General features: G+C 42.0%; 1 protein-coding gene across 6 annotated transcripts in view; it reads right to left on the bottom strand.

The window, feature by feature from the left end:
* Positions 1–8,885: 8,885 nt before the first annotated feature.
* The window catches only part of CDKL5 (cyclin dependent kinase like 5), a 181,650-nt gene continuing 178,163 nt past the window's right edge, over positions 8,886–12,372 (bottom strand). For all 6 annotated transcript variants that reach the window (XM_073227313.1, XM_073227316.1, XM_073227314.1 and 3 more), the window contains 2 exons: positions 11,756–11,875; positions 8,886–9,277 (listed from right to left, as the gene is read on the bottom strand). In XM_073227313.1, the coding sequence (XP_073083414.1) occupies positions 8,891–9,277; positions 11,756–11,875 (507 nt within the window). In that variant the 3' untranslated portion in view covers positions 8,886–8,890. The remainder of the gene's footprint in view (positions 9,278–11,755; positions 11,876–12,372) is intronic.

Here is a 12,372-nt window from a genome sequence, read left to right as displayed (position 1 = left end):
TTATCAGCAGGTGATTTGTTTATGACAGCACATGATTTACCTCCTTTATGAAAAAATGTATAAAAAATACAGCTTTTACTGAGGGACATCTGAAGCCCTACAGAATCTTGCTAATAAATACATGAGCTATGTTTGCAGTTTTATTTTTTCTGTGAGGGAAATTATCAATTAAAATATACCTTGTGTAGCAAAAACCCATTCTCTTACCTTATATAATCATGTTTACTTTTATTTTCAGAAATGTTAGAATGTGGTCTACACTTACAGATTTATTTTTTTAATTGTGGTAAAACATACAAACTGTACCACAGGAGACTTTTAAACAACTAAATGAAATGCTAAGAACAAAGAAGTAGCATTAAGTATTGCCAAGATTAAGAAAAAAATCCGTGCTGATTTTGGTATTCAATGTAGGAGGAGGTTACTTGGATGAAACAAAGGTATTTCAAAATAAAGGTACTGCTGACTCCGACCTCAGAGTCCAGAATATGGTATCCCTGAGGCAAGCCTCTGAGCAGACACTGCCAGAAGCCCCCCTTGTGTCTATGTGGAGCGCGGCTGCCGAGGCCTGCTGACCAAATGCAGAGCTGCACAGGCTGTTGCTTCCCCTGTGATGCCAAGAGTAGCTCCAAGTGGGGTAGTTCTTACCTCACCAACTTCACAGGGCTGATGTGAAGATCAAACAGGACAAATGTATCTAAAGTGCTTAATGAGCTTTCTGTAACTGGCAGTTTAGATTCAGTGACATTCCTTTTCAATTTCATAGGGCTGCCAACTGGGACACAAATGGGAGCAATAATGTTGTAATAGCTGATATTTGTTGAGAGTCTTTCATAAAATCTTTTGCAGGTTATCCTCTCATTAAATTCTCACAACCATTCTCTGAAGTAGGTACTAGATTACTTCCATTTAAAGATAAGGAAGCTGAGGTGTAGAGAAGTTAAGTAACTTGCCTAAAACCACACAAGATGTAGGTGGTAACACTAGGGTTCTGCTCAGGCAATTCCTGTGCTTTTAGGCATTTCACCAGTCTCCGGACCTTTAGCGACTTGTTTCAGGGAAATGTTCTATTCTCAAATCAAATCAATTACCATCTACTAGGAGATGCGAGGAGAGGTGGCGGTACGGGAAATCGCCCCATGCCGTGAATCCTATGTCAGTCTGTATACATGAAGAAGCACTGTTCAGCAGTGTTCAAGGATACGGACTTTACAGTGAGCCTACTCGGTTTCAAATCCTAGCTGTGACCAGGTAACCCTGGGCATGTTCACATGAAGTCCATAAATGTCAGTTTCCTCATCTAAAAAATGGGGATACTAACTACTTCGTTGTGTTGCTGTGAAAGCTAAGTATAATAAAAACCATGCTGGGCATCAATTGGGCCCAGCCATAATAAGTGCTACCAACATAAAGAAAATTACAAGCCCCACAGATAGTTCGAGTCAGTCTTAACAGAAAGGATGTTTGAAATCACAGGCTACAAGTTTCCACGACACTTAAGGAGAAACTTGAGTGAAGAAGTTGGTGACACAGTGTTTTTACGAAAGCAAAGCACTGGGTTTCAACCCAATCCTTTGTTTAGAAAGGTGAAGTTGGAGAGTCTATGTTATCATAAATGTTCAGTTCTTTCCCCCCATTGAGCATTTACTAAGGTGATCCTTTTGTCCTTAAAGACAAAAGTGAGGGCCTAAAACAGGTTGGTAGTCTGGCCTGTGCCTGTCTTTGTCAATAAAGTTTTATTGGAAGACAGCCATACCCATTCATTTACACATCATCTATGCTGCTTTTGCAACAGAATGGCAGAGTTGTGTGGTGGCAGAGTTGAGTAGTCAGACACCTATGGCTCTCAGAGCCTCAAATATTTAATACTGGGCCCTTTACGGAACCAGTTTCCCAGCCCCCTGCTTTAAAACATGTAGAAATCTTTATTAAAAGCTGTCCATCTTTGCTTTCTCCATGGCACTGAGCAGGAGGCTGGCATCTCTTCCCATCCTCCCAAACCATCAAGGGAGCATCTGGCAACTTTGTGCAAAGGAGACAACACTCAAGTGCAAAAGAAACCAAAGTTTTCAAAATGCCAGAAGGGGGAAAAAAAAACTTTATAGTAGAATAAAAAAGTTCAACATCATTAAATTACAGGATTTGCCCTGCTTTACATTAACCTACGCCCCTTCAACTGATTCCAGCTTCATAGGCCCATTAGCTTTCATTTGTATTCACACAGAGTTCTTTACAAAGACGGAACTAAGCAGAGCCTCCTGCTGTTCAAACAGCAGAGACCACAGCGCTCAAGATGGGAACGCCTGGCAATCACTTCACTCAGTGCAAAATCTGCATTTTATTAAAGACAGTTGGGAAGATCCATTCAAAAATACATTGTGCTCAGTAAAAATTAACCATTTCATGCTGATAATTAAGGTTACCACGGAATAGATATTTGTATAATATTTACAGCAACAATAGAAATTTTACAGAAGTTTAGAATGGAATACATGCCAGAAAAAACTTGATTAAGATGTACCAACACATGATACAAAGAGCTATATAAACACTTTACAAATGGTTCATAATTAGCTTGTGAGGAATTTAAATATTCAACACTTCAAATTCAGTTTGGAATCAAAAATTAAAAAGGTTAACACATCACACCCTTGCCACACAGTAAAAAGTATGGAATTACACTTTGTATTATGGATTATAAATCTGTGCAATTAAGAATTTCCACTGGTTCTTCATCTACCACGGATTTGGATGCTACATCATTTTGATTTATCTCTATTTCTGTTTTCATGCATGGGCAAGGTTTTCAAAGTTACCCTGCCCTGTGTCTTCCCAGATATCCCCCCTTCACACTTCCTAGAGATTGAAGAAGCTCGGAATAGTCTTCCAAGTATATACAGAATAACTACCTGAATTCGAAATGGCACAAAGCAATTCTTGGAGATAGGAATTAGGGGCAACGATTTTGTCTGATTTAACTGTTTCTGTTGATCAATCCAGGTTGACCGTGAGAGTTTACTTCTCGCCGTCACAGTATTACCCCTCCAGCCTGACTCAGTCATTGGCCAGGGAGCAAACAAGGAGAGGGACGTTGAGATGCCTGCAATCAACTGTGTCATCTCTAGTGAAAACACATTTTATACAAGATTTGCTTTCCATTTTGGAAAATCTAAGCCATCGTGGAGAACTTCAAAGTTCTCCAGGAAGAAAAGCATTCCTTTTTTTTCTCCAAACTCAGAATACTGTAACTAGAGCTTTCTGACAACTCTTGTGATAGACACCTTAATCCCCCAACTGGGACAAAAGTCAAGGCATCTACCTTTTTCTGTTCCTGGGTTTGGTCTGAGTAGCCCTGAGCCAGAGCACTAGGACAAACTCGTCTACGCCTGAAATAAATCCGATCAGGCTTGTCGGAAAGTAAAATCCCAAACCAAAGGAAGTCCTGAGGAATTCTTAGCAGTCTGTCAAAATGGAGGGAATGGAGGAACAGGTAAGGCCTCTTTCTCCCTGATACTCTGCACTGGAAGAGTAGCAAACAAGGCAACTTCTAATCTGCATACAACGCGGAGACTCATTTTTTAAGATTCCAAAGAAGATCAAAATACGATCTAAGGATCAAATGGGGTTCAGAGTTTAACCTTGTGGGTAATGAGGGGCCTTAGAAGGGAAACTTAGTTTCTCTGGCCCTAGAAATCCAACGTGCAGACTTCTACAAATTTTTTCTGGCAAAACAAAAGACAAACCTCCCTCAAAGTTGGGAGTAAACAGTTAATGAATGAAAGTACAAGGCAGGTTGTGATCATATTTAATAGCCTACAAGAAATACACAGAAAAGTGGGTCAGTGCCTGGAGCGCAGAAAGGTGGAGTCAGGACCAGGCCTAATGCTGATGAATTAACAAAGCACTATGGGAAATGAGTATTCACGCAGTAACTGACTTGGCACAAAAGTCTATGATCTTTTATAGCACATTCAATTAAAAACAAGAGAATAGAATAGGGCAGCAGGCCCCGAGTTTCCTAGCCACCTTCCTTCTATCACATTGTGTGTGTAAAGACAGAGATCCTGTCATGGCTTCATTGTCTTGCATTTTCCCAAGGTTTCTAAGATAGATTTTTTTACACAACCAATGAACCCGACCTCAAGATATTCTATGTCTCAGCGGGTCAAGATGCAAAAGGAAGAAGAACTCAGAACAGCTTACAAGTTTTTGTTCTGTAAGTTGGCTCTTTAAGTCTCTGAGAAAAACTTCCTGTGAGATTCTGGCCCTGGGGATTAGCAACAGGACACTCACAACATTTGCACTGTCTTATCTGCAGCCCCTTTTAAAGAAACCATTTTTTTTTACCTGTAAATAAGTTTTCTCTGCCTACACACTTTATTAGTGATGAACTGAAAGAGGCAAGAAAGTATTTCCATAGTTTCTGACTTGGTTCAGTGTATCATACCACATTCCCAGTTCACAAAAGCATGAGTCTGTGGACCTTAGTGCTCACAGGGAGCTCAACATCCCACTGTAATGCAGGAGGCAACAAAGTTCTAGATATAAAAGCAGTGCTCTCCAGAACAAATGTTCTCACCAGGAGAGAATATGCAGTTTTCTGAGTCCCAGCTAAGTTCTAGGAATAAGTCACCACGAGTGATTATTACCCTTGCCTGAAAGTTGGGTCACTACCAGGACCTAGGTGAACAGAAATGGACAGAGCCTTCCACACACTTGAAAAGTAACCTTCTGGCTTTTAAAGAAAGTTGTACACTTATTGAGTCATTCTCAATACATAGCTAGGAGAAAATAAATGGCTTTTTTCCTTATTTAGTCTAAAAACTAGTTTAACAAGGAAGGATACTATGACGTTAACTAAGAGGCGCGGGGAAGGGAAAATGGGATAGCATTTCCTAGCAAAGTCCACTAATTTTCAGATTAGGAACATGCTAAACTGGCTAACTCTACAACCACAACATACTTTATAATACATGACGTGACTAGAAACTAACCAGCAGAGCTCTGAGCTTAGAAGTAAAGTACAACTGCATATGGTTAAGTCTTAAAGCATGTTTCAAAACAGATTTAACCAAAGTGTACAGCACAAATACTCCTATAACAGTCACATCACAACCACCAATACAGAGTTTTTTGCTTCTAATCGGTCTGTTATATGCCAATATTTGTAAAGAGCTATTAAATGATTTGAATGAAAAACAAAGACATTTTCTTTTGGGAAACACAGCTAAAAGCCATGGATGCCTTTGAGCAGTTGGTAAAAATCATGCCAATCTGCCAGGCTGCTGCTTGCTTCTAAATATAAGCCTCATGGTGCTATGAAAGATTTTCTAAGGATGCTGACCGAGAATTTAAGTTCTCAAACACCTATAACGTAACTCTGCTCTCGTCCCAAAGGATGCACCTTTCAGCAGGCCCAAGACAATGGAAAGGAACGAAAGGATTCCAGGGATTTAAGAACAGTGGCAGAAAATTCTTTAAGAGAACGCAATGCTGAAAAATTCATACCTGCAGTTTCGTAGCCTGGACAGAAGAAGGACAGAGCCCGGGTCTGCAGACTTGCAGGCTTACGTACGGTAGAGCAGGGTCTCTCAACCTCAGCACTACTGACATGTCTGAGTGGATCACTCTCTGTGTGGGGTTGTGTGTATGTAGGATTGTAGCAGTGTCCCTGACCTCCAGCCACTAGATAACCAGTAGCAGCCCCTACCCCCAGCTGTGACAACCAAATCTATCTCCTGATGTCCAACGCCCTGAGAGGCAGAACCAGCCTTGGTGGAGAGCCACTGCTGTAGAGGCAGCTCACTGAGTGCCTCAGCCTGGAGCAGTTTCGGTCTCGGGCTCTGGAGAGAGGCTGAACCTCAGGTAGAGACCAAGCAGGTTTAGTAAAAGTTCAGTTAGAACTGCTGAGAAGAAAAACGGGGATGGTGGTAAAGCAAAACTAGAAAAACAGCAGAGCACTGTCATTTCAAAAGATGATGAGTGATAGTTCCATAAAACAAAGTAATCCATAAACCTTCATTTAACCTGTTTATCCTTTTGGAAATTAGGGCACATCATAGATTTAGATGCTCTAAATTTTCCTTCCTAAAGAAAATGCAGACTCTTGTCACTTTAAATCAAGTCCTGCTTATCACAGACGGCAATCTTTGTGAGGTCAACAACTCATCAACCAGAGAAAAATAACAGTTAAAAGCTAACAGAGGAGCCATTAGATTTGAGAGAAACCTTCAGCATTCCCCGTGTGGGCAGGAAGAAAACTGTACAGGCTAGAAATGTGGATTGTAGTTCACTTATAGCTTACTGAGGTCAATGAAAAGTCAGAGTGGACAACAGCTGAGAAGAGGGTAAAAGAGCTACCTCAAAAAAGCTAGTTGAAAACATAGTAGATATTTTCTGGCTCAAATCTGGGAATGTACAAAAAGTGTATATTGACTCTTTATCAGTTAGGTTTACTTTGCTTTAGGTAGAAGGCAATTATGCTAGCCCTTCTTTGAAGAACCACCACGAATATAAATGTTCTGCAAACATCTGAGATCCCAGTGTTAGCAAGGATGAAAACATGGGAAACCAGCCCCTAGGTGACAACAAGCCTCAAATGCCACAGCATGGCAATGTGACTGCACAGTTTCCTAAGCACACAGCACAGTGAGAAGTCTTTCCAGAGGGAAACGTAGTTTCTGGTTTGCAAGGGGAAATGCTAGGTACAGATCTAATAGGAAAAAGAGTCATCAGTATCCAGGCAAACACTGCTAAGGGTCTGCGTCACTTATATAACTGAGCAGCTGCCTGGGGAAAGCCAGAATTCAGAGCTCCTTGAACAGGACCTAACTGGTGAGAAACAAGATATATAAAGAACTGAAGAGCATGCAACCTACTGGTTTGAATCAAATTGTTTAATGATAGTACCCAGTTGAGTTTCATTTTAGTGCCTATTACACTTATTAAAGTCAAATAAAAAGCACCTTAAAATGACCTCTATATATATCAATACACATCATTGTAGTAGTTATATAAAAATGCAATATGCACACAATTCTAACTTCAAAGAAACTAATACCTTTCCTTTATAATCTTCATAATTATCAGAGTTATGGTTCTCAAAATCTTGGGGGGAGGGGGAGCAGTAACCTCACACATTTCAATTACAGTTGACTTGATTCAGGGGCTGACACTCAGAATCCTGGGACAAGTAATAAGTATTGAGAAGTTCCCTCTTTTAAGGGTGGGAAGGGGTCTTTAAAAATATTATTGCTAAGAGACTACTTCCAAAAATCCAATACTCTTAGATGGATGATGGTGTTGAGGGTTGGGGTGATTTCTATCAAGGATGGCCTGGAGACACAGGGCCATAACCCTCATTGCCAAAAGCCTTGATGACACTTAGGAGTAACTGGGAAGTTGAAGGAGATCAAATGAAGGAAAGGTAAGTTTTGTTCTGACTATGTGTGTGTGTAAAATGGACAGTCATCCCAAGAAGAAAAAAGTGGGTATAGCAATTTTCTCAACATCTGGAATCACTTCAGGAGACTTTTAAGTATATTGGAAAGAGCAATAACAAAAAAAAGCATTTAGAAATAGAAATGCCACACATGCATCTCACACCCCACCAGCCAAGAGTCTCTGGTACAGCGCATAGGATTTAGGTGCATAGAGCTGGTTTACAAGATCTACAGACATGTGCCTCTTACAACCTCGCAACTAGGCATGTTCACAGGCAAATCTTTGGTCTATGCTACTAATGCTAAGTAGATACAGCAGATCCTCTCTACAAAGACCCATGAGTAACCCTGGATCTAGTCTCCCCTCAAGTGCATGAACAGGAACCAACTGTGTAAGGGTGGAGATGAGGCCTGCTGGAGTTCTCACTGGCCTAGCCGACTTTCTTCCCCAGGGGGTTTGAAAGAAGATGCTGCATCTCGTCTGCTACCAAGGATCATGTCTAGAGGCTACTGCTGGGGCCTGAAAGTTGAGCAAGGTTCCTGCTGTTATAGTCCATATAGCCACAATTCAACTCCCTTCATTAGAAGTATAATACTCACTTCATATCACAAGTGTATAAAAATATGGCAGATAGTGTCATAACGATACTTTCTTTAAATGATTATATTTATAAAACAGATATTTACTATATATATATTTATATATAGAATAAAATACTCCTGATGCAATATATAAATGTTAGTGTTTAGTTTTTATAGAAACTACTTTAGCTGTCCCACTGCTTCACAATGTTCCAAACAGCTCAAAATAACTTTACATTTAACATAAAAGGTATGATTATAACAGTACAATATTAATTATAAATAAACATTACAAATCCTATCAAATATGGAAATTTAGAAAACAATTTAAGACATACAGTTAGTTCATCTGCTAATCCTTCAAAGGGATATTCTTGGATTACCATAAACCCCACATTTAGCCTACGCAGAAAAACCTCTGTGGTAAGGGCGTTGGTCAACACGCATTTGTCTGTCCCTTGCAGTGCAAGTGTCCCTGGCTTTCCCAAGTTCAATCGGGATTGCACTAAAGCTGGAATGTAAGGGGGAGAAACTGGCAAGAATGTCTTCTTCCTTGATGGCACACTCTACCCATCTCACACAAGACCTGTGGGGCCTGGCCATCCCTAGGAACTCCTGTGGCTCTAAGATCCCTGACTAGCATTTGTGGCCGTGAGGAGCCAGATGGCTCCACACATACAATATTGCACGCACCTTCATAAAGCTGAAAATACTGGCTTACCCCCTGCCCCCAACCCAGCCCCTTTGCCACCCACCCGGCCCCTCCCCTCCCTTCCCGGCCCCTCCCCTCCCCTCCCCTCCCCACTGGCTTGTCACCCACCCTACCCCACCCCACCCCACCCCAACCCACCCCACCCTCCCACACATTACAAGGCTGTCTCTTTTAAATCATTCAGATTTGGCATTCGGGACCGATTTGTTCTGTTATAAGGGTGCCCGTTTGGCCCACTCTTGGCACCTAGCTGTTCAGAGTAGGAAGGCCCCTCTGTGGCACTTCGGGTCACTGAGGACACGTGCCAACCAGGGTCCATCTGACCTGGCAGCTGGAGGGCTGGCCTGCCCTTTGGTGTGGGCTCCTGCCGGATGTTACTGCTCCCGCCAGAGGCCTGGCTCAGGGGGTGAATCCGAATTTCTGAGAAGGAATTTTTGGCTTGTTGAGCTGTTATGGGTTGGAAGCGGGGGTCAGAGGCAGCCGGGTGATTTGAGGCTGAAGGGAGATGCAACAGCTTGCGCAGTGATTTTAATGGCTGGCTCTGAAAGAAAAGATGAAAGTGTGTGTAGGACTTAATTTATAGTAGACTTGAAAGCTTGGGGGAAACAGCAACAGATCTGAGATGGCTGCGTGAGGCCAGGGAGGGAGGAGGGGTTCGTCCAGCCTTATCTGTCCTTTTGGTCTTTTTCAAACGAGATCAAAGTTACTTTTCTGTAATGAAAAGAAATCCAGAGCTTGTGTGGCAGCTATCAAGGCTCAGGTGCTTTCTGTCTGGCTGCATCCCATGTTCCCCGAGGGGGCTGACAGGGATGCGGGAGGGTGGGCACACGCTTAACCTGCAGGGAGAAGCGAAAGAAGGGATATGCCCCTCCCCTTTGAGACACTCCACCCTCTCTACATGAAGCTGCCCCTGGCCGGACCTCAGCCATCCAGCCATATCTAGCTGCAAGACAAACAGAAACAAATGTAATGTTCTTATCTCCTCAATCTTCACTTTCCTTTGAATATAAAATCCAAACCTTCCCTTTCTGCACTTTTAATTTGTTTGGTTTTTGTTCTTTAATGTTTTTGAGGAGGGGGGTAGTTTGGGTATTAAAAATGCCATGCACAGAGAAACAACCAAAAGCCCTACACGGTCTACAACACAAATCACTCACAGGAGGCTTTCAATCCCTAACGTGGGTGACGGCCGCCCAGCCAGCCTGTTTGCTGTGGGGCCGGGGCCTGGGCCCAGTGTGGTGCTACCCTGTGGAGGGTGACTGCACTTCAAGACAGACCAGACAAGGGTCCTGGGAACATTGGCCAATACTACTGCCTGGCAGCCCCTGAGCCACGGCCTCTCCCTAGCCCCACCAGAAAGGTGGCTCACTCCTCTCTCCTCCACATGGGGAGTGGTGAAGAGGCATGGAAAGCACTCTGAAATTCAAGGCCCTCACCGGGGACCCCAGCACTTGGGGCACCACTCGTTGCCAATCTTCAAGGGCCACGCCTTTAAGGGCTCAGCAAAGTACAGTAAGATGTTGATGATCTCAAAGAACACTACAAGATTTGAAGGAACTGGGTGTTGGAATCCAATGGGAACTGCTTGAGAATTGACTCAAATAGAAATTGCTTCTGGGAAAGCATCCTCCATAGCAATTCCAAAGAAAGCTTTGTGGTCCCCGCGCGAGGTGGCATAGTACACTGCACATGGTAAATGCTCAAACGTGTGTGTTCTTCACTGTTTTTTAATGAAATTGGTACAATGATGCAATGAGATTCTGGGTGATATTTATCACATGTAACTACTGACCACAAGTAACTATTGAGCAATTACAATAATCTGGGTTCAGCCAGAGATACTAGGTTACGTGAAAACAACTACTTAGCAAAAGAAATGGCTACAGAAAAAAGGTTCTAAAGCCCCATATTCTTTTTTTTGCTTTTCAACTGGGACTAGATCAGGCCATCACTCAGAATCTTGTGCTTAGTTTGGCTACATATCCAATATGCCTTGGCTATCTGGTTCTCTACACCATCTCTACCCCTCAGCCTATATTATGTTAGAAGCAGAAAATATAAATGGTTGGGTAAACAAAATGGAAATCTGGGGAACTCCAGACAGCAGCTCTAAGTAACAGCTTATAGTTCAAAAAAAGCAAACAGACATACAAAAAGAAACCCTCCTCCTCCAGATGATAGAAATCTGTGGTCATTTAGAGGCACAAGTAACCCTATAGCTTCAAAAGCTCACAAGAGTTGTGGAAATTATAGTACACAGAAATACTGGATTTAGGAAATACTGAATATGATCAAAACACAGTTTAGATTATGTTACTGTGCTCATTATGGGACACTGAAAAAATATAGTATTAAAACATTTCCAATCAAAATAGTTGTTCAAAGGCAGTAAACCTCAATTACTTAAAAAATTGACTGATCCAGTCTCTCCTTATTCTCCCATTATGACAGATAAAAGTAATGGTACGATACAGTCTAACATGCAGTTCCTAATGCAACTGGTTTGCCAGTTTTCTATCAAAAACAGTATGGATTTCAAAGAAATTTAAATATTCTTTCAAGGAGTGCTGTATCTTGCAAGGCCCAATTTGTATGCTACCACTTTTAATGAAACCATCTTTCCACTACCTCCTCTCACCCTCCCGTTTTATGGTTTGCCTCACTTTTTACCATGAAATTATGGTTATGTATGGATTTTCTTTTTCTCCTAGGCTGCAGAGCATTTGTCGGCTGGGACCATGTCTTATTCCTCCTTAATCCTCTCTAACCCGCACCCCCCACACCCTGCCCTGTGAAGGCTAATGGAAGCTCACTTTTTTGTCCAGTAGAATATGGGTCATTGAAACAAGATTCATCTGGACTCCCAAGATGCATCTGACTATTAGTGAGGGTATATTCTGGGGAGGCTCTCAGCCTTGCTGTAGCATTGAGAGACTAAATTTCTCAACCCTGCTTTCCCCTCAGGAGAAATGGTCACTATAGAGTCTGAGAGTCTAGGAATAATGCAGACACCACTCACTTGGGTCTGCAGATCGGAGATCTTCTCAGGACGCCATTCCTTAGGCCTGCTGCTCGGGGTGCTAGCAGAATGAATGGCTTTCTGCAACGTCATAAGATCAGGGCCATCAGAGTTGGGCACCTAGAGGAGAATATGGACAAAGATTCAATAAGCATACCAATAAGCCTAATTGAGATATGCAACCACACCCCAGAGAAGAATGAAAGCAAATCAAACCAACCCAAAATTCAACCAAAAAAAAAAAAAAAAACAATAAGAAGAAACCAAAACTCTCCCAATGTTCACAATGCAAGTGATGCTAGTTAAATTCTGCGGCCCCCTTAATAATTTTCCCTGCATTAGGAAAAATTGGCAGATGTCATGCAGCTTTGTTAAAACCTCAACCTTTTCAAAGCATTCCCATGCTGTTAGTTTTAGTTGCTGTAAGAGAGAGCAGTTAAATTGGGCTGTACCAGGAATTTCTGTCGTATCCTCATTCCATATTGCAGTTAGGTTATGAACCAGTTCAATAAAACAAAAATTTGTTGCTGCTGGGAAAATGATCCAAACACCATATTTGGTGGTGCCCAAGGAAGTCTAGCAGGCTTTCAAGAATAGCAAAGTGGGAAGGTATAGTT

Source organism: Manis javanica, chromosome X (assembly GCF_040802235.1).
Source record: "Manis javanica isolate MJ-LG chromosome X, MJ_LKY, whole genome shotgun sequence".
In the NCBI taxonomy this organism is placed as follows: Eukaryota; Metazoa; Chordata; class Mammalia; order Pholidota; family Manidae; genus Manis; species Manis javanica.
The sequence above is the reverse complement of the archived record's forward strand: the minus strand, read 5'-3'. Positions and strand labels throughout refer to the sequence as shown.